At 38.7% G+C, this 23,994-nt stretch overlaps 1 protein-coding gene across 1 annotated transcript in view; it reads right to left on the reverse strand.

Moving 5' to 3' along the window:
* The window catches only part of LOC133650169 (chemokine-like protein TAFA-4), a 93,189-nt gene that overhangs the window by 46,145 nt on the left and 23,050 nt on the right, over positions 1 to 23,994 (reverse strand). The window contains exon 4 of the mRNA XM_062047101.1: positions 7,581 to 7,736. Within this exon, the coding sequence (XP_061903085.1) occupies positions 7,581 to 7,736 (156 nt within the window). The remainder of the gene's footprint in view (positions 1 to 7,580; positions 7,737 to 23,994) is intronic.

Consider the following 23,994-nt stretch of genomic DNA (forward strand, 5'->3'; position numbering starts at 1 on the left):
TTGTTACCGCGTTGGGAGGACGTTAATGAAAATGCCCAACAATAAACCCACATAAGAAACCAAGAACTCGCCCTCGATCATTCTACAGTTATAACGTGATTGGGCAGGCACGCTGTTTATATCGTGGGAAAGCGGACGTGAAAACAGACTGTCGCCACTGTCCCCACTCAGGTCCGCATGGAGCCGGAGGGGGCGTGGCCTCCAGCTATGGCTGAATTCTGGAAGAAAATTTCTTCCGGGAGGTTTTCGGGAGAGGCGCTGAATTCCGGGAGTCTCCCGGTAAAACCGGGAGGGTTGGCAAGTATGCTTACACCCTTGGTGGCCAAAAGTTAGGAGATAAATAAAAGTATGATGATCTTGAATCTCACTCGAAAGAACACTATCTACAACTAGAAAACCACTCGGAGAGCCCAGACCTCTGCCAGGCCCTACCTCCCAATAGTACAGGGGTCTGCAACCTACTTGCCAACCTTGAGCCCTCTGAATTCGGGAGATGGGGGGGAGGTTGGGTGTTGGGGGCGTGGTTGGGGCGGGGCGTGGTTGCGTGGGCGTGGTTGGGGGGGCGGGGTTGAGGTGCAGGCAGCATACGCCTTCCCCTTCGAGCTTTTCTGGATGAAATTAAATTCTTTTTTCCAATCATTTTTGAACTTGCAAGCGTATTTCTTCTTCCATGTCTCTTCTTCGTTCTTCTGCTTTGTCTCCTTCTTGTTGTGTGTGCAGTTGTGCACTGAAGTCCAAAAGCCGTAGATGTTATTGTAGCGTCCCGGAAGAGTTAGTGCTGCAAGGGATTCTGGGTATTTGCTCTGTTGTGTTTATGTTGTGTTACGGTGCGGATGTTCTCCAGAAATGTGTTTGTCATTCTTGTTTGGTGTGGGTTCACAGTGTGGCGTATATTAGTGACAGTGTTAAAGTTGTTTATACGGCCACCCTCAGTGTGACATGTATGGCTGTTGACCAAGTATGCCTTGCTTTATCATTAAAACAGTTAAAAGATCATACAACGTAACAGTATTTCTTGACATCTTCGAGTAAAGACCATTGTTAAACCCGCCCAACGCTACATTATGATGTGACTGGGCCGGCACGCTGTTTATTAGGAGGAAAAGCGGACGCCTGGACAGCATGCGGCTGTTAAAGGGTGAAGGTTTCAGGTGAGAGAGGACGTTAAAGGCAGTGTCTTTAAGGCACACCCCCAATATTGTTGGCCGGGTGGAAATCGTGAGAAATTCGGGAGAATGGTTGCCCCAGGAGATTTTCGGGAGGGGCACTGAAATTCGGGAGTCTCCCGGGAAAATCGGGAGGGTTGGCAAGTATGGTCAGCAACCTTCAGCATACAAATAAATATTTGAGCCCATTTCCCACCAAATAAGACCCACCTCGAGCTGCAAACTCTGTTTGATTTCCTAAAATGCTGATAACACCACTTATAGTTTCATTACACTTATACGCATTTATGGAATCAAATACTAGCATTTGACACATTGTGTCAAATGTTCATAATTTATCCGAGCAATGCGTGCTTCTTTGAACTCTCCTAACAAGGGGAAGTGAGACAGCGTACCTCTCTGCCAAACACGGTCATTTTGCGCTCAAACACCCGCCAAGATTTCCTCCAGCATCTGCAGGGCTGTGCCTTCATTTTTCTGAAGACTTTTATTGAGCGTGTTAAGTTGGGGCTGTCATATCCACCATGAAGTGCAACTTTTCCAGCCCCTCTGGCTGTTCTAGCTCAAGGAATGGGAGCTCTTTGCTTTCCAGGAAAGTTTTTAGTCTGCACAGCCACCAGACTATATTGTGCAGCAGGAGATCGGAATATGTGCTTTCAACTTCTTCCAATAATGAACGGAACGGTCGGTGGTTTAATTATTTTGCCATTATTTTGTTCACTGTCTGAATGACAAGATTGATCTGTCCATTGCTAGCTTACCTCGGATCAACTGCTAAAAACAATGCAATTGCTTGGCAGCAAGCGATGGCACGTAGGGGATGTGATGTACATTTCGATTGACAAAACATTAAAATAGGTTTTATTTTTATATTACAAGATAACTGAGCTCTCCAAAACAACAACTGTTACTTAAAAATAAACTGACTATCCATCCATCCATTTTCTACTGTTTGTTCCTTTTGGGGTCGCGGGGGGTGCTGGAGCCTATCTCAGCTTCATTCGGGCGGAATGCGGGGTACACCCTGGACAAATAGCCACTATTTATTAACAATTTGTTTCAAAGCCAAAGGGAGCCATGGCGGAGACATGAAAGAGTCGCGTGTGGCTCCAGAGCTGTGGGTTGCCGACCCCTTCAATAGTAAAAAAGTCCTAAATCTAGGCAGTGATCCGGATCAGCCCCCAAATATAATCACTTGTTCCTTATCCCATTTCTGACATTTCTAAAAAGTGCCATCAGAATATCTGCATAACCTTTTGAACTATCTGTAGAGGAATGAAAGAAAGAGTTAACAAAAGCTCAGGAGGTACAATGGCCTTCCAGACACTTGAGAGTTCCGAGTAGGAATCCAGCTTCCGCAATCCGAGTCACTGCCATTATGTCCTTGGGCCAGACCCTTCACCCACCTTGCTCTCATATATATAGTAAACGTTTTAGATCTTTGAGTTGAACTCATTAAAAATGGGAGCAAAAAGTGTTGCGTTTTATATTTTTGTTCAGTATAATTATTTATGGGCAGCACGGTGGAAGAGGGGTTAATGCATCTGCCTCACAATACGAAGGTCCTGAGTAGTCCTGAGTTCAATCCCTGGCTCGGGATCTTTCTGTGTGGAGTTTGCATGTTCTCCCCTTGACTGCGTGGGTTCCCTCCGGGTACTCCGGCTTCCTCCCGCCTCCAAAACATGCACCTGGGGATAGGTTGATTGGCAACACTAAATTGGCCGTAGTGTGTGAATGTGAGTGTGAATGTTGTCTGTCTATCTGTGTTGGCCCTGCGATGAGGTGGCGACTTGTCCAGGGTGTACCCCGCCTTCTGCCCGATTGTAGCTGAGATAAGCTCCAGCCCCCCCCGCGACCCCGAAGGGAATAAGCGGTAGAAAATGGATGGATGGAAAAAATGGATAAATATTTATGAATGAGTTAGTCATTTTTGTTGTTCGTAAACACATGCTTGAAATATCTTAAGCTGCATTTAAAAGTCAAAGGAAACATTAGAGCCATTATATAGATGTGCGATTTATAATCCGACTAGTCGACTAATCGTTAAGATAGTTGATGACTAGTCAACTATCAAAACAGTCGTTAGTTGCAGCCCTGCACTCTACCCCAAGCAACCCCAAGGTAAATTGAGTGTGCAACCCCAGCTCAAGATAGTCAAGTTTGATCGTCTTCTCGGTGCTCCGCCAGAGCTAAAGCTGAACCACAGCGAGCCCCATTCGAGGACCTCACTAAACCGGGGATTCTGAAATTGTGGTATGTGTACCACAACGCGGGCTCCATCTATCTCCAAAAATCACTTGATTAAAGTACAGTGTTCTTGTTCTCTGTGTAATGTAACAGTGGCCAAAAATATTGAATACACTTGTTAAATAAAACCTCTGCCTTGTTTTTAATGAATACTAAGACCTACTATGCTACTGTATTTTAATGTTGATCATTATTGTGGTACTTGGACAGACAATATTTTTCTGAGGTGGTACTTGGTGAAAAAAGTTTGAGAACCACAGCATTAAACTTAAATTTACAGTGTTTATTTGTTTATCTGGGTGCTTTAGCCCTTTTCCTTGAGGTGGAAACAGTCACACATGCAATATGTTTATTTGTGGGGATTCCCATTAGCCCTGCTTCTAAAACAAATCAGATTCACCTACAAAAATGATTTGTCGAAGAAACAAGAAAACAAATAGAGAGGAGATCTGATGGCAACAAAGATACAAGTCAAAAACAAGATGCGGTCGTTTTAGTCCTAAGAAAAATAAACAAATATGAGACAAATAGTGCTGATTTGAAAATAGTTTGGCCCACAGTAATGGGCCTCGCAAGACTGCAACCGGTAATGGGACCCGCTGCCATTTACTCCTCTTTCAGCCACATCAATAATGCAAGTCCATTTACACCACAGTCATTCTGCAAAGGCTGGCAACAGAGTTAGGTTTGTTTCTCTCCATCAGCGAAGATCGTGAGAGGCGCTGGTGTATGCAGGTGGGTGTGTGCTGAGGTGGGATCTTTTGTAAGTGTGAACTCTAAGGTCATGCGTGACTCCCGAGATGAGTGCTGCTGAGCACGGAAGTCAGAACTGAGAGGCAGTGAGATTTGGATAAAATGAAAGCCCTTGCTAACACGTGCAATGAGACTTTTTTGCGGGCATGCATTTGCAAGGGTGGAGTGATAAAGATAATCTACAAGTATTTATCACTGAGAGACTTTTAGTCACTCATCCCTCTTATTAGTGCATTTGCTTCTATTCGCTATCGTTCCTTCCTATTAGCAAACTTGGTCAAGTCTAAACCACATTTCACATTGCTCCTTATTTATCCCAAATTCCATTACCAAACAATCATTGTTGCTATGGTTGCCTGATTTCATCATTATCAAGGCACTGCGCTCATTCAGGAACTCATCAGAGAGGTTTAACAACAAATCTAGTTCTTTATTGGGGGAAAAGGGTGTTAACATGAACATGGTTGTGATTTGAATGGGAAAAGCACCTTCTACTGGCCTAATGAAGGTATAGCATCACTGGCATTTAAGTCGAATAAACACATTTGGATTTGTTGAGTTACTGTTAGATGTATCTTAAAAGTTAGAATTATGATGATACTCAAAACAATTCTGGCAAAGGTCTGGCATTGGATAACACACCAGGATGTACTCAACTGTGTGTACATATACACAGTACAGTGGTACCTCGGTTTTTGTTAGTAATACGTTCTTAAAAGCCTGCCAAAAACCGAATTGCACGACAAATGATCACCAAAAAAGAAAGTAAATCCAATTAATCTGTTCCAGACACCGAAACTATTAACATGAAACACATTTTATTAGGGAGTAATTGGAGTTATAAATGCAGGAAACGATACAGTACGTATAAATGATGGATTAAATGTATAAATTAAGATTTATTACCCCTTTTATCTTTATTAAAAAACAAACAGCCAAGGTGACGCGACCTTTGTACTTTGCGCTGAGTTCTTTATTGAATTCAATACTGTTTCTCGCCTTCTTTATCAAAGATAAACTTGCATTATATCCAAGAACACACAACTTTATTTACATCAACTGATGCAAACATACGCATGCGCTAGACAGGGCTTCACGGGACAACATGCCTCACTGTCAGCAGTGTGCTACAACTCGCAACTTTCTTTAGTCCTGTGGTGGATTATTTTGCCGTCATACTTAATAAAAGAAGCGCAGAGAGTGAGTCACAAACGCGTGGAACTCTTTAAATTTCACGGAATCAACTGAGACAGCACACAAAAACCAGGGCAAACTTTTGTCAAAAATTTCAGTCAAAAACCAAAACATTGTGCAATGTAGGTCAACCCAGACATTCCTGTATATACTATTTGGTATAGTGTATAATATTTGGTATAATATATCTACAATTACTCCATTACAGTTTCCTTTTGTTTTTGCCAGAGTATTTTGAATAATACTTTTTACTTTTACGTGAGTATTTTTTGGGGAAAAAAACACCACTTTTACTGCATTACATTGAGATTCATTCCAGCTAGAGCAGGGGTGTCCAAACTTTTTCCACTGAGGGCCGTACACGGAAAAATGTAAGCATGCGGGGGCCATTTTGATATTTTTCATTTTCAAACCTTAACAAAATATATGGATTTTTTTTTTAACCTTTAGGGCTCCCGGGGACCATAAAGGGTCTCAGTCATTAAAATGTAAAAAATAAGTCAAATCATTATTATTTTTTATTTAACGCTTACAGTAAATCTCTACATCAACTTCAGGTTGATATAAAGTAAAAAAAAAAAAAAAAGGTTTTATGCCTTTTCTGTCAAAGACAACTTTGTTTTTTATAGTAAAACTGAAATATGCAGTATTTAGTCATTAGAGCCCTAAAAGATCAATAATGCAGGACACCATTGATTTTAATTCTTTAATATTTTTGAGTAATCACAGTGAAATGTTAAATAAAATCCTACTAAATATATTTGGGATCCAAAAGGTCCTCCACTCATAAAGTGATACATTTTTATTAGTTTTTTTTACTTTGAACACTTTGAACACATCCATTGCTTTCGGTTTCCCCTAGAGGGGGGGGGGGGGGGGTTACCCACATATGCGGTCCTCTCCAAGGTTTCTCATAGTCATTCACCGACGTCCCACTGGGTCGTTGTGGCTTGTACAGCCCTTTGAGACACTTGTGATTTAGGGCTATATAAATAAACATTGATTGATTGATCATTGATTGACATTGAAATTACGAGATCAACTTCAGATATATCTGTCGATTTTACGTTTGAACTATTATTTTGTTTGTATTACGCTCTTTTGTCAAATAAAACTTTGATGTTTTTTTATGGCAACCACACAATATATGCAATATTTTTTCCACATAACATTTTTTAAAGTGATATTTTTTAAGTAATAATTCATTAAAACATAGATTTTTAGTCTTTTTTTTTTTTTTTTTAGCAACGGCAAAAAAAAGAAAAATAAACAAAGACAAAAGAAAAAAAACAGCCTGCATGGCAGCTTTGTGTCAACATTGGAACTTTTTCTTGTTAGATTTCACCTCATTCCACTTTCTTTAAATGCTTTTTTTAATTTTTGCAATATTATCAATTTTGCAATTTTTGCAGAATGTGTGGCGGGCCGGTAAACAATTAGCTGCGGGCCGCAAATGGCCCCCGGGCCGCACTTTGGACACCCCTGAGCTAGAGAAAACGTTGCAGTAAATTGTAGATGTTTTGTTTTTTTAAACTATGCATATGGTAGCAGCTCTGTTATAAGTGACAGTAAAATGTGCATCTATCGTGGTACGGTTTTCCCTTGCTTGTTTTTTAAAGTACATTCTAAATATTTTTTGGTCTAAATTAAGCATTTTCAAGCATAACAAAGGCTTAATGAACTAAAAATATCACTACTACATTAGTATTGACCACTAGATGAGAGCAAACCAATCATAGCGTGCTGCCACTGATTGGCTCAGCCTCAGGCAGCATTACTAAATTGGAGGAAACAAGTCTAAAGGTGACTATGTGGGTGTTATTTTATGTCTAAATGGCTTTAATAATGTGCCTTGGTCAGGCCCGGAATCAATTAACAACGATAAATAATTCCTTATTCCACACACACACACCCCCACACACACACACACGCGATAACTCGCACACTAAAACCAGATATGGTTGTAGTGCAAATACCATTAAAAAATAGCTAATAAATAAATCAGAAATTACTAATCAGTTACTCATTACTTCAGTAGTTTTTTCACTGAATACTTATTTTTTCGCTTTTTACCTTTACTTGAGTCATATAACTCTGAAGTAACGATATTCTTATAGGAGTACAATTTTTGGCTACTCTACCCACCTCTGCAAGTGACTCCCGCTATGCATTTTTAACTTTCCCACACACAAACTAGTGGTGTTGTAAAGTTGTGTTTACCTTCCACACATGAGGGTCTAGCTCTGGTGGTGCCAGCGACCTGCCCGGGGAAACAGGAACACTTGACAGTTTGGGAACGCTCCTCAATCTTATTCTTATTACAGCAGCGATGGATAGCCACGACCTCACATGTCCCCTGCTTCACCTGGTAGGAGACTGCAGACAGACAGAGAAGATATTATTAACCACAAACTCAACGACATTAAGAGAGGCATTTGGTGGAGGTATTACAGCAGGGGTGTCCAAACTTTTTGACTCGGGGTCTGCGTTGAGCTAAAAAAAATGTGGCCGGGGGCTAAAAGCGGATAGAATGTACAGTAACAATATACATAGATACATACATATTAAAAAAATTATATATTAATATATTATATACATATATGATACATTTAAATTAGGGCTGTCAATGTTAACGCATTAACACATGCGATTAATAAAAAAATGTATCGCGTTACTATAAATTAATGATGATTAATCAAAGCGTATGTTTTGACCTACGCCTGAAGGCAGCGCATTGTACAAAGAGTGATCACGTCACACACCAATGACAGTTAGAGCGATGTCTTCTGCACCCACTGTCGCTTTAGAAATAAACCTTGATGTAATTTGACATGAAACTAAGGTAATTAGTATTGCACAGACAAACTTTCTTATTGGCACACATCAAGTTTAAAATAGCATCCTAAAGCGAAACATGAACGTGAGGATGGTGCCGCAAGCATGAAATGGGGTTGCCAAACATCCTTTGAAAAAAGAAATTGCCCCGTATTTAGAAACAAAAGTATGTGTTCCGTATTGAGCTGTCAAGGGACGCACTTTGTCCAGTATTTGTATTAACTAAGTGGCCAACAGAGCCGATTATTTTGTTTTCATGTTTGGTTAAGCAGGAAATATTTAAATTTAAGACAAAAAATAAATAAATCTGCACTTAATTCTTACTGTACTTACTGTTAACTGTAAGTTTTGAGCAAATCAGTTACTTGCAGTCCAATAAAACATTTAGAAATCGTTCCTATATGACATTCTGACAACAAAATTGCATTTGTATCCAAATATTAGGGTATTTAAAATATAATAATAACCTGTGATTAATCAGAATTAGAGTGTGATTAATCTGATTTAAAAAGTAATCACTTGACAGCCCTAATGTATATACAGGGTTTCCCACAGTGTTTTGGTGTTAAGGCGGCCGCCTTAACAACAAAGAGCTGCCGCCTAAACTAACATCTTAACAAGATCTCCAGCCACAGGTGCACATTTAAAAAACTATTAGTGTCCCTAAGCAAACGCATACACTTAGTGTCATACGCATGGCAAAATACTGGGGGCGCTGTAGCCTAGGATTTCAGACCATTTTAGCCAATCAGAAACATCCAAAACGTCATTTCCGGAGGCGGCATATAGCAAAAATGGCGGGTCACGGCAAGAAAGAATTATATATGTGGACTGACAGAGAAGTAGAGATCTTTTAAGCATCGTTTTGGAGTTTAAAGTTAACAAAACTCAACAAAGTTAACAAAACTCAACAAAGTGTTGACTGGGAAACTTGCCAGTCCAAGTCTGGTGACATTCTTACCCTATTTTGGAACGGTACGGACTTGGAGGGACATCTGAGGAATTTCCTCATCGGAAAGAGGACATCACAAAAACAACTAACGGCACTAAATTGAAAGTGATTTGTGGAAAGTACAGACAAGCAGTCGACGCAAGTCGAAGAAGTGGTTACCCTGGAGTTGTTTTGCTGTACTTCGAACTACGCGAGCAGATCTTGGGCGGTTCTCCATCAACTACATCCATTCAATTTGGAATAGAAACATGAGATATTGACACAAGCTCTCACAGGAGTTCAGATTCTCCATTCACCCTTGAGAGCCTGGTCACAGACAAAGATATGCCGAATGATGTACAAGAGCAGCAAGATTCCAAAAAGAGCAATCCACAATCTTCTGTGGTGAAAGAGAGAAGAGCTCTACTTCAGGTACGTGGGCGCTAACTTCATTGCTAGGAAGTAATATTGTTAAAAGGCAGATAGATGTTGTATATCTGGGGCATCAAAACATTTTTATATGAACTGCACTGCAATTACAAATGCTCTCAGATGACCACTTTCAACAATGTGGAATCATATTTTGCCCATTTGTTTTAATATTATCATTGTTTGACAACAGTGTGACAAAAATGCTTGCTTTGGAATCAGAAGTCAAGATGGCAAGAATATATTAAAGTTCAGCTGTTTTAGATGTATTTAAATAGGGTTGTATTAAAAATGCTTTGAGTAGTTTCTTGTAATAAATAATATTGAGTTAAAGGCCTACTGAAACCCACTACTACTGACCACGCAGTCTGATAGTTTATATATCAATGATGAAATCTTAACATTATAACACATGCCAATACGGCCGGGTTAATTTATAAAGTGACATTTTAAATTTGCCGCTAAACTTCCGGTTCGAAACGCCTCTGAGGATGACATATGCGCGTGACGTAGCCCGGGGAACAGAGGTATGCCTTCCCCATTGAATACAATACAAAAAAGCTCTGTTTTCATTTCATAATTCCACAGTATTCTGGACATCTGTGTTCGTGAATCTGTTGCAATTATGTTCATTGCATTATGGAGAAAGAAGCTGAGCAAGCAAAGAAGAAAGTTGTCGGTGCGAAACGGACGTATTTTTCGAACGAAGTCAGCAACAACAGTACACAGCCGGCGCGTCTTTGTTTACATTCCCGAAAGATGCAGTCAAGATGGAAGAACTCGGATAACAGAGACTCTAACCAGGAGGACTTTTGACTTCGATACGCAGACGCCTGTAGAGAACTGGGACAACACAGACTCTTACCAGGATTACTTTGATTTGGATGACAAAGACGCAGACGTGCTACCGTGAGTATGCAGCTTTGGCTTCTAAACATTTGATCGCTTGACCGTATGTGCGCAACTTTTTTTTTGCGTATGTACGTAACTTTCTTTAAATATATAAGCTTTATGAACCTTGGGTTAGGTGAACGGTCTTTTGGGCTGAGTGATTGTGTGTGTTGATCAGGTGTTTGAATTGTATTGGCATGTTCTATGGAGCTAGCATAGGAGCTAGGAGTTAGCATAACAAAGACGTAGGTGTTTTTATGCAGGATTAATTTGTGGCATATTAAATATAAGCCTGGTTGTGTTGTGGCTAATAGAGTAAATATATGTCTTGTGTTTATTTACTGTTTTAGTCATTCCCAGCTGAATACCAGGTACCGTGAGTATGCAGCCTTGGCTGATAAACATTTGATAGCTTGACCGTATGTGCGCGTCACGTACATAACTTTTTAAAAATATATAAGCTTTATGAACATTGGGTTAGGTGAACTGTCTTTTGGGCTGAGTGATTGTGTGTGTTGATCAGGTGTTTGAATTGTATTGGTGTGTTCTATGGAGCTAGGAGCTAGCAGAGGAGCTAGGAGCTAGCATAACAAACACGTAGGTGTTTTTATGCAGGATTAATTTGTGGCATATTAAATATAAGCCTGGTTGTGTTGTGGCTAATAGAGTATATATATGTCTTGTGTTTATTTACTGTTGTAGTCATTCCCAGCTGAATATCAGGTACCGTGAGTATGCAGCCTTGGCTGCTAAACATTTGATAGCTTGACCGTACGTAACTTTTTAAAAATATATAAGCTTTATGAACCTTGGGTTAGGTGAACGGTCTTTTGGGCTGAGTGATTGTGTGTGTTGATCAGGTGTTTGAATTGTATTGGCGTGTTCTATGGAGCTAGGAGCTAGCATAGGAGCTAGGAGTTAGCATAACAAAGACGTAGGTGTTTTTATGCAGGATTAATTTGTGGCATATTAAATATAAGCCTGGTTGTGTTGTGGCTAATAGAGTATATATATGTCTTGTGTTTATTTACTGTTGTAGTCATTCCCAGCTGAATATCAGGTACCGTGAGTATGCAGCCTTGGCTGCTAAACATTTGATAGCTTGACCGTATGTGCGCGTCACGTACGTAACTTTTTAAAAATATATAAGCTTTATGAACCTTGGGTTAGGTGAACGGTCTTTTGGGCTGAGTGATTGTGTGTGTTGATCAGGTGTTTGAATTGTATTGGCGCGTTCTATGGAGCTAGGAGCTAGCAGAGGAGCTAGGAGCTAGCATAACAAACACGTAGGTGTTTTTATGCAGGATTAATTTGTGGCATATTAAATATAAGCCTGGTTGTGCTGTGGCTAATAGAGTATATATATGTCTTGTGTTTATTTACTGTTGTAGTCATTCCCAGCTGAATATCAGGTCACCCCCGGCTCTCACAGCATATTCCCTATCTGAATAGCTTCAACTCCCCACTAGTCCTTCACTTGCACTTTACTCATCCACAAATCTTTCATCCTCGCTCAAATTAATGGGGAAATTGTCGCTTTCTCGGTCCGAATCTCTCTCACTTCATGCGGCCATCATTGTAAACAATAGGGAACTTTGCGTATACGTTCAATTGACTACGTCACGCTACTTCCGGTAGGGGCAAGCCTTTTTTTATCAGATACCAAAAGTTGCGACCTTTATCGTCGTTGTTCTATACTAAATCCTTTCAGCAAAAATATGGCAATATCGCGAAATGATCAAGTATGACTCATAGAATAGATCTGCTATCCCCGTTTAAATAAAAAAAATTCATTTCAGTAGGCCTTTAAAGGCCTACTGAAACCCACTACTACCGACCACGCAGTCTGATAGTTTATATATCAATGATGAAATCTTAACATTATAACACATGCCAATACGGCCGGGTTAACTTATAAAGTGACATTTTAAATTTGCCGCTAAGCTTCCGGTTCGAAACGCCTCTGAGGATGACGTATGCGCGTGACGTAGACCGGCGAACACGGGTATGCCTTCTACATTGAAGCCAATACGAAAAAGCTCTGTTTTCATTTCATAATTCCACAGTATTCTGGACATCTGTGTTCGTGAATCTGTTTCAATCATGTTCATTGCATTATGGAGAAGGAAGCTGGGCAAGCAAAGAAGAAAGTTGTCGGTGCGAAATGGACGTATTTTTCGAACGTAGTCAGCCACAACAGTACACAGCCGGCGCTTCTTTGTTTACATTCCCGAAAGATGCAGTCAAGATGGAAGAACTCGGATAACAGAGACTCTAACCAGGAGGACTTTTGACTTCGATACACAGACGCCTGTAGAGAACTGGGACAACACAGACTCTTACCAGGATTACTTTGATTTGGATGACAAAGACGCAGACGTGCTACTGTGAGTATGCAGCTTTGGCTTCTAAACATTTGATCGCTTGACCGTATGTGCGCAACTTTTTTTTGCGTATGTACGTAACTTTTTAAAAATATATAAGCTTTATGAACCTTGGGTTAGGTGAACGGTCTTTTGGGCTGAGTGATTGTGTGTGTTGATCAGGTGTTTGAATTGTATTGGCGTGTTCTATGGAGCTAGGAGCTAGCATAGGAGCTAGGAGCTAGCATAACACGTACCGTACCGTACGTGCGCGTCACGTACGTAACTTTTTAAAAATATATAAGCTTTATGAACCTTGGGTTAGGTGAACGGTCTTTTGGGCTGAGGGATTGTGTGTGTTGATCAGGTGTTTGAATTGTATTGGCGTGTTCTATGGAGCTAGGAGCTAGCATAGGAGCTAGGAGCTAGCATAACACGTACCGTACCGTACGTGCGCGTCACGTACGTAACTTTTTAAAAATATATAAGCTTTATGAACCTTGGGTTAGGTGAACGGTCTTTTGGGCTGAGTGATTGTGTGTGTTGATCAGGTGTTTGAATTGTATTGGCGTGTTCTATGGAGCTAGGAGCTAGCAGAGGAGCTAGGAGCTAGCATAACAAACACGCAGGTGTTATTATGCAGGATTAATTTGTGGCATATTAAATATAAGCCTGGTTGTGTTGTGGCTAATAGAGTATATATATGTCTTGTGTTTATTTACTGTTGTAGTCATTCCCAGCTGAATATCAGGTACCGTGAGTATGCAGCCTTGGCTGCTAAACATTTGATAACTTGACCGTATGTGCGCGTCACGTACGTAACTTTTTAAAAATATATAAGCTTTATGAACCTTGGGTTAGGTGAACGGTCTTTTGGGCTGAGTGTGTGTGTTGATCAGGTGTTTGAATTGTATTGGCGTGTTCTATGGAGCTAGGAGCTAGCAGAGGAGCTAGGAGCTAGCATAACAAACACGCAGGTGTTATTATGCAGGATTAATTTGTGGCATATTAAATATAAGCCTGGTTGTGTTGTGGCTAATAGAGTATATATATGTCTTGTTTATTTACTGTTGTAGTCATTCCCAGCTGAATATCAGGTACCGTGAGTATGCAGCCTTGGCTGCTAAACATTTGATAACTTGACCGTATGTGCGCGTCACGTACGTAACTTTTTAAAAATATATAAGCTTTATGAACCTTGGGTTAGGTGAACGGTCTTTTGGGCTGAGTGATTGTGTGTGTTGATCAGGTGTTTGAATTGTATTGGCGTGTTCTATGGAGCTAGGAGCTAGCAGAGGAGCTAGGAGCTAGCATAACAAACACGCAGGTGTTTTTATGCAGGATTAATTTGTGGCATGTTAAATATAAGCCTGGTTGTGTTGTGGCTAATAGAGTATATATATGTCTTGTGTTTATTTACTGTTGTAGTCATTCCCAGCTGAATATCAGGTCACCCCCGGCTCTCACAGCATCTTCCCTATCTGAATAGCTTCAACTCCCCACTAGTCCTTCACTTGCACTTTACTCATCCACAAATCTTTCATCCTCGCTCAAATTAATGGGGAAATTGTCGCTTTCTCGGTCCGAATCTCTCTCACTTCATGCGGCCATCATTGTAAACAATAGGGAACTTTGCGTATATGTTCAACTGACTACGTCACGCTACTTCCGGTAGGGGCAAGCCTTTTTTTTATCAGATACCAAAAGTTGCAATCTTTATCGTCGTTGTTCTATACTAAATCCTTTCAGCAAAAATATGGCAATATCGCGAAATGATCAAGTATGACACATAGAATAGATCTGCTATCCCCGTTTAAATAAAAAAAATTAATTTCAGTAGGCCTTTAAGTAAAACTGCAGTTGCATTACTTTTTTTTTTTCTGTCCAAATTAAAATACCTCGAAGTGCTTTATTGACACACATTGTTTCCCAACGATGCTGAGGGCCAGTTGACATGTTGTAAATAACATCTATCTTATACCTGTGCTAAAGTGGGTTTATCCCAAATAATGTATTCATGATTGTTGAATGTAATTTTGTAAAAATCCTTATAATAATTTTTTTTTTCACTAGGCAAAACTCAACAGCCACAAACATGACAGACTAAAACGAAAACTTCCCATCAAGACAAAGTTGCTGAATGCAGTAGAAGAAGACGTCCAGATAAAGAAGAGACTTCTGGACATGATGGAGACATCAGAGAAGCAATCGTCCGACAATTTAGACAAACTAACCTCAAATTACTAAGTCAAAATATTGACTTACTAAGTCATAATAATGACATACTTAGTATCTCAGGTAACTAGGACTGTTTTGTGTTTTGTTTGTACTTTACATACAAAATATCGAGATTTATATCGTATATCGCCATTCTGCAAATGGAGCGGAAAACACAACCAAAAATTGTAGGCTTCTTTATTTCTCTAATATTTGTATTTATTATAATATATTGTTATTTGGTTATTTTTTAATAAACAATGTGTTCAATGTAATCAGTGTCTGTAGTCTATTGCCCCCCCGCCCAGGCTGTGGTGGCAGCGATGAGGTGGAGATGTGATGGCGACAGGCCGAGTTACACTGTTCCAACCACCCACCCACCCACTTCCCCGTCCAGCCGCCTATCACGGGCGACGCCCCCTCCCACCACCTTAACTAACAAATGTTCTGGGGGAAACACTGATATATACAGTATATATAATACCTGGAATTTATATAGCGCTTTTCTAAGTACCCAAAGTCGCTTTACATGTAGAACCCATCATTCATTCACACCTGGTGGTGGTAAGCTACTTTCATAGCCACAGCTGCCCTGGGGTAGACTGTCATACTTGCCAACCCTCCCGTTTTTAGCGGGAGAATCCCGGTATTCAGCGCCTCTCCCGACAACCACCCGGCAGAGATTTTCTCCCGACAAACTCCCGGTATTCAGCCGGAGCTGGAGGCTACGCCCCCTCCAGCTCAATGCGGACCTGAGTGGGGACAGCCGTTCTCACGTCCGCTTTCCCAGCAGCCTGCCTGCCCAATGACGTCATAACATCTACGGCTTTTAGAGAGTAGAGTGCACAACAAGGAGAGAGAGTTCTTGGTTTCTTATGTGGGTTTATTGTTAGGCAGTTTCATTAACGTCCTCCCAGCGCGGTAACAACACACAACAACAGCAGTCACGTTTAGTCTACCGTAAAGCAGTTTGTCTGCCGTAAACAGCAATGTTGTGACACTCTTAAACAGGACAATACTGCCACCTACTGGATAGCCTGCAGAACACTGAAATTCAAGTATGTATTTTATTTATATGTATAATAAAATAAAAAAATAAATATATATATAGCTAGAATTCACTGAAAGTCAAGTATTTCATACATACATATATATATATATATATATATATATATATATATATATATATATATATATATATATATATATATATATATACATATATATATATATATATATATATATATATATATATATATATATATATATATATATATATATATATATATATATGAAATACTTGATTTGGTGAATTCTAGCTGTAAATATACTCTCCTCTTAACCACGCCCTTAGCCACGCCCCAACCACGCCCCAAACACGCCCCCCCCCCCCCCCACCTCCCGATATTGGAGGTCTCAAGGTTGGCAAGTATGTAGACTGTATATATATATATATATATATATATATGTATATATATATATATATATATATATATATATATATATATATATATATATATATATATATATTTATATATATATATATATACACCGTATTTTTCGGAGTATAAGTCGCTCTGGAGTAGAAGTCGCTCCGGAGTATAAGTCGCACCGGCCGAAAATGCATAATAAAGAAGGAAAAAAACATATAAGTCGCACTGGAGTATAAGTCGCATTTTTGGGGGAAATTTATTTGATAAAACCCAACACCAAGAATAGACATTTGAAAGGCAATTTAAAATAAATAAAGAATAGTGAACTACAGGCTGAATAAGTGTACGTTATATGACGCATAAATAACCAACTGTGAACGTGCCTGGTATGTTAACGTAACATATTATGGTAAGAGTCATTCAAAGAACTATAACATATAGAACATGCTATACGTTTACCAAACAATCTGTCACTCCTAATCGCTAAATCCGATGAAATCTTATACGTCTAGTCTCTTACGTGAATGAGCTAAACAATATCATTTGATATTTTACGGTAATGTGTTAATAATTTCACACATAAGTCGCTCCTGAGTATAAGTCGCACCCCCGGCCAAACTATGAAAAAAACTGTGACTTATAGTCCGAAAAATACGGTATATACACTATCGTTCAAAAGTTTGGGGTCACCCAAACAATTTTGTGGAATAGCCTTCATTTCTAAGAACAAGAATAGACTGTCGAGTTTCAGATGAAAGTTGTCTTTTTCTGGCCATTTTGATTTTTGATTTGATTTGATTTTTATTAAGGATCCCCATTAGCTGGTTGCCTCAACAACCCACTAGTCTTCCTGGGGTCCACAATTCAAAACAATTACAAGTAAAAGCATATAATTATAACTACACAATACAGAAAAAAAATAAAAGGATCAATAAAAAACAAGCAAACAATTTACAGTCATTTTGAGCGTTTAATTGACCCCACAAATGTGATGCTCCAGAAACTCAATCTGCTCAAAGGAAGGTCCGTTTTGTAGCTTCTGTAACGAGCTAAACTGTTTTCAGATGTGTGAACATGATTGCACAAGGGTTTTCTAATAATCAATTAGCCTTCTGAGCCAATAAGCAAACACATTGTACCATTAGAACACTGGAGTGATAGTTGCTGGAAATGGGCCTCTATACACCTATGTAGATATTGCACTAAAAACCAGACATTTGCAGCTAGAATAGTCATTTACCACATTAGCAATGTATAGAGTGTATTTCTTTAAAGTTAAGACTAGTTTAAAGTAGGGCTGCAACTAACGATTAATTTGATAATCGATTAATCTGTTGATTATTACTTCGATTAATCGATTGACAATTGGATAAAAGAGACAAACTACATTTCTATCCTTACCAGTATTTTATTGGAAAAAAACAGCATACTGGCACCATGTTGTGGACATTGGGGGTGCAGCATACGCCAATAATAACACAGAAATGTAACTCATCAGAACTGAATCAGATATTGTACACATTTCTGTTGTGAATAATAAAGGATTCATTTTAGGCTGCCTCTGAATAATAGCATGAAATATTCCAGCACCTTCATAACGTTTAGTTATACTAAAGCGTCACTCAAATCTAAATATATTTATATAGCTTTATCAGCCCGGCTACATTGATCCATTATGAAACCAACCTAAGATATTTCTGTCCGTTACGTTTATTTCGAAATTGGTAACCGTGCGTTTTCTCTCTCAAAACGGAGTCAAATGTGCCGGAGACACATTATCAGCCCCGCGTTGCAACAAAGGCATAACTTTAACGTTACTCACAAAAAAGCTGAACTCATGAATGCTTGTTGCCACTATGGACTTAAAAAGTTACGTACTGTGAGTTCTTCCCTTCATCCATGGCTCCAACATGTTTCTTCTTCAGGCGCTCCAGAAGCAATGTTGTACTTCCGTGCCATTTTGCAGGAAACGGTCTTCTTTGAAGTCTTTAAAGTGAAGTGTTCCCACAATTTTGACGACTTAGGTCGTACACTTTTCTCCATTGAAGCAATAACCTCAAGATGTTTTTCTGCTGAACTATCGGTAGTGTTTTCCTGCGCCATTTTTCGAATGTTTCCAGCAAAGGAGACGCCGTGGTCACGTGAGCTGCACATGACACATCATTGGCTAGCTTACGCCACCTCATGAGACGTAGCCTCAGCGCCGCCCTGGCGCTGTTTTGTAGTTTTTGTACTTATTTTGATTATTGTTTCTCAGCTGTTTGTAAATGTTGCAGTTTATAAATAAAGGTTTATAAAACAAAAAAAACCAACTACAAAATGTTTTTTTTTTTTTAAATTACAAAAAAAAAAAAAAAAAAAAAGCCTCCGTGCATGCGCATAGCATAGTTCCAACGAATCGATGACTAAATTAATCGCCAACTATTTTGGTAATCGATTTTAATCGATTCAATCGATTAGTTGTTGCAGCCCTAGTTTAAAGTTATCTTCATTGAAAAGTACAGTACTTTTCCTTCAGAAATAAGGACATTTCAATGTGACCCCAAACTTTTGAACGGTAGTGTATATATATATTTATTTATTTATTTATTTTTATTTATTTTTTTTAATTTTTTTTCGTAACACTTTATTATGGGAAACATATGAACCATTACTTAGTTATTAACATACGGTTAGGGTTAGGTTAAGGGTTAGAGTTAGGGTTAGGGAAGACTCTTAGTTAATGGCTTACTGGTTGTATAATAAGGCCATGCAGAATAAGGCATTAATAAGTACTTAATAATGACTAATTAACAGCCAATGTGTTACTAATTTGCATGTTAATAAGCAACTAATTAATGGTTCATATGTCCCCCAAACTAAAGTGTTATAATTTATATATATATATATATATATATATATATATATATATATATATATATATATATATAAATATATATATATATATATATATATATATACATATATATATATATATATATATATATATATATATATATATATATATATATATATATATATATATATATATATATATATATATATATATACACACACACACACACGTAACACAAATATATATTTATACAGTTCTGAAGTATGTGTATATGTGTAAAGTAGTTAAATGAGCTTCTAAATAAATATGACATCGAAATTGGTACACTAACTTCAGTTGTTTTTTTTTATATTATCTATTACAACTGTGTGTGCGGTCTCAGAGTGATCTGTGATCACGTTTACACAGCTGTTTCTGCATGCAATCTGCGATTACAACGCTTTAAGTCTGCATATTAATTCCATACCAAATTGAAGAGGGAAGTTTGCCAAACATGTAAAAATACAGTACAAACTGCGGTAAGTGCAGAGTAACCGCTAATACACTGTTACATAGATGCATGTGCGCACACACACACATGCATACACAAATAAACACATTACAACACCTTTTTTTGCCACACAGCAGAGCGTTGATTGTGATGGAACAACAATCTTTTGTACCAAAAAAACACCTGTTTGCGTTGATTAAAGCAAGCTATAACAGACAGAACAACAACACATAACTTAAACAACCCCCTCCACCCACATCAGACCATGACAACAATGCAATATGAAGTATAAATGATACAGTTTTGAATATTAAGAGTATGTGAAAGTTTGACTCTTACCTTGTTTACTTACTTTACTTAAAGTTTTGTAATCAATTAGAAATATCAAGCAGCTAAAATGCAGCAAACATGGGGAAGTAATGTTTTGCATATCACCCATCATGCACTGTAATAGATTTATATATGTGTAATTTTTAACTATATATATGTATTTTATAATGTCCACAAAGTTCAATAAGCAGGAGATGTGTTATTTGCGACTGTGTGTTGACTTTGTTGGTTACAGTTAAAGGTTTACTGAAATTACATTTTCTTATTCAAACGGGGATAGCAGATCCATTCTATGTGTCATACTTGATCATTTCGCGATTTTGCCATATTTTTGCTGAAAGGATTTAGTAGAGAACATCGACGATAAAGTTTGCAACTTTTGGTCGCTGATAAAAAAAAGCCTTGCCTGTACCGGAAGTAGCGTGACGTCACAGGTTGAAGAGCTCCTCACATCTGCACATTGTTTACACCAGCAGCGAGAGCGATTCGGACCGAGAAAGCGACGAATACCCCATTAATTTGAGCGAGGATGAAAGATTTGTGGATGAGGAAAGTGAGAGTGAAGGATTAGAGTGCAGTGCAGGACACAAGGGTGTATCTTTTTTCGCTCTGACCGTAACTTAGGTACAAGGGCTCATTGGATTCCACACTTTCTCCTTTTTCTATTGTGGATCCCGGATTTGTATTTTAAACCACCTCGGATACTATATCCTCTTGAAAATGAGAGTCGAGAACGCAAAATGGACATTCACAGTGACTTTTATCTCCACGACAATACATCGGTGAAGCACTTTAGCTTCGGAGCTAACGTGATAGCATCGTGCTTAGCTGCGGATAGAAACAGAAGAAACATGCCCCTGACTGGAAGGATAGACAGAAGATCAACAATACTATTATTACTTCTACTATCAGGAGACACCGAACCAAACCCTGGACCTGTAACCACACGGTTAATGCTGTCCAGCCTGGCGAAGCCTAGCAATGCTGTTGCTAACGACGCCATTGAAGCTAACTTAGCTACGGGACCTCGACAGAGCTATGCTAAAAACATTAGCTCTCCACCTACACCAGCCCCTATTCTGCTCATCACCACCCGTGCTCACCTGCGTTCCAGCGATCGACGGCGCGACGAAGGACTTCACCCGATCATTGGTGCGGTCGGCGGCTAGCGTCGGATATCACGTCTGCTAATCAACTCAAAGTCCTCCTGGTTGTGTTGCTGTAGCCCGCCGCTAATACACCGATCCCATCTACAACTTTCTTCTTTGCTGTCTTCATTGTCCATTAAACAAATTGCAAAAGATTCACCAACACAGATGTCCAGAATACTGTGGAATTATGTGGTGAAAACAGACGACTTAAGCTGGCCACCGTGCTATTCCAAAATGTCTGCTTCAACCCGTGACGTGACGCGACGCGCAAACGTCATCATACCGAGACGTTTTCACCCGGATATTTCGCGGGAAATTTAAAATTGCACTTTATAAGTTAACCCGGCCGTATTGGCATGTGTTGCAATGTTAAGATTTCATCATTGATATATAAACTATCAGACAGCGTGGTCGGTAGTAGTGGGTTTCAGTAGGCCTTTAATTTACACTATGAGTGGAGAAAGTTGTTTGGATTGGGTCATATATATTGATGCTCTGTTCAAGATACTCTCAAACAAATTTGTGGTCAATAATCATTGATTCTATCATCCCCCTGAAGAAGGTGTGCAAATCACGACAAATCAATGCACAGGGAACTAAATTTAGGCAAAAATATAGCCGCGGGTCAATCTGTTTGTTAAACTTCCAAATCAGTGCACAGTGGACTAAATTCAGGCAAAAACATAGCCGAGGGCCAATCTTCTTGTTAAACTTGTGACGTCTCACGGGCCGCTCTGAAGACTCAGGTAGACCGCACGTGGCCTGCGGGCCGTAGTTTGGACAACCCTGTTTTACAGTAATATTACATGTTCTTGCTTTGTTGCTATCAGTTGTCTTTTGGAATGTGAATACATTTTTTTTTAAAACTACACAAGTGTCTGTGAAAGCAAAGAACAATGATTAACTTTTAATTAAGATCATTTAGGTTATCATAGCCTTTGATTTAAATGAAAAACACAGCGACTTTGTCAGCGTGCTGGTGTGCTCTTGAAAGTCATTCTTTTTAAATGCATAATTGTGTTTCACCTGACACATTATAAAAGCTTATAATCTACTTTGATTATACCTCCCTCGGGACTCTTGTCTGGTTAATTATGACATTCTCCTGACAGTAATGAGACAGAAGGACGCATTAAAACATCATATACATTTTTTTTTACACAAAGCTTCCATGGTGAGTGTATAAACAGTATAATTTAGTGTGTGTAGGTGTGTGATGCTTCTTAATTTATGTATATTGTAACTGTAAAAAATACCTTATCTATTGCTATATTTTAAAAAAAATTACTGTACACCAGCAAATACTTGGCACCAGCATGTCTGCTGTGGAACCAAACAGTTCTCCACAACAAGACAATAAATATCGCATGTAATTATAGGGTATGGTGTAGTTAATTTGTTTCAGACATGCTTAACAAGTTACATAACATCACAAGGTCACATCGCACAGTTCAAAATGCCTGAAAAGGAGTAGCAAGAATCAGAACTCATTTATTCCGACACCTTGTACTATCTATCACTAATGGTTCATTTTACAGTAGGGCTGCAAATAAGTACTAGTCAACGATTATCTTAACGATTAGTCGACTAATAGGATAATAAAGCGTATACATATTTAATGGCTCTCATTTTTCCATCGACTTCTAAATGCAGCTTAAGTTATTTTAGGCATGTGCTTACAAACAACAAAGATGACTAATTCATTCATATATTTATTGATTTATACTGTAACTGTGATGCTCATTCAGCTGTTACAAAATTAAAATGACTATTGAAATGGTGTCCATTTAAAAGAAAGGAAAGGCAAAGTGCTGAAAAAAACAATTAACCTTGTTTATGTATTGCAAAAAAAAAAACAGTTGAAATAGCAGCAATGAAAACAAACAAAACACAAACACTTAACTTCCTCAAAAAGAAAAGCATTTTGTGATGTTTAAAAAGCTGCATAATATATTGACTATTGCTTAACTTTTGGCAGTTTTAGCACTCTTATAGACTCAATGTGTAGAATTCTGTATTTGATTAATTCTTAAAATGTTGGCTATTTAATAGATTGTATGTTTAACCTAATGATAGTTCCTCCGCATTTGTGCCTGCCTGTCTATGTGTGTATGTGTGTTCGCGTTTACTAAAGTGCCTTTTTAACAGCATTGCAAATTGACGCTGCTTTAAAACATACTTGAATTGATGTAGACAAAGTTTAGCTGGCTGACTGTGGCTAAAATGATAAGTCTTTTTTCACACAACTTCGTCTCACTCTTGTTAGCTAAGTAGCAAGGTAGAAACTAATTTCAGTTTTGTAATAAAGCGGTTTCGTGCCTTGGTTTTGGTTTGCAAAATAGTTAGCTAGTGATTTAAAATAAGCTTGGCAATGAATTGTTAAATGTCCATTTGTGTACAATAGCATCTCGAAATAAATTTAAGTAAATTCCAGTATAGTCTTCCAGTAAAGTCTTCCACAGCCTTAGAAACTATTTCGTCCCCTTGGCATACCTGTCAACACTATCATATTTTTACCCCCCCCCCCCCTCTTGTTTAAATAGTTTCCTACGAATTCCCATTTTTCAACCTAAACACGGCATCTATTATACAGTTCCTCCAAATGCCTGCATTCGTAGCAGCTTTTTAAAAAAGTTGTGGTAAAAGTTGCAATGTTTTTACAAATGTGATATCAATGTTTTAAGTGTTCCTTGTGAGCATAGGAATTAAACAAAAATACTGTGTTTTA

The sequence above is a fragment of the Entelurus aequoreus genome, linkage group LG01 (genome assembly GCF_033978785.1).
Source record: "Entelurus aequoreus isolate RoL-2023_Sb linkage group LG01, RoL_Eaeq_v1.1, whole genome shotgun sequence".
Classification (NCBI taxonomy): domain Eukaryota; kingdom Metazoa; phylum Chordata; class Actinopteri; order Syngnathiformes; family Syngnathidae; genus Entelurus; species Entelurus aequoreus.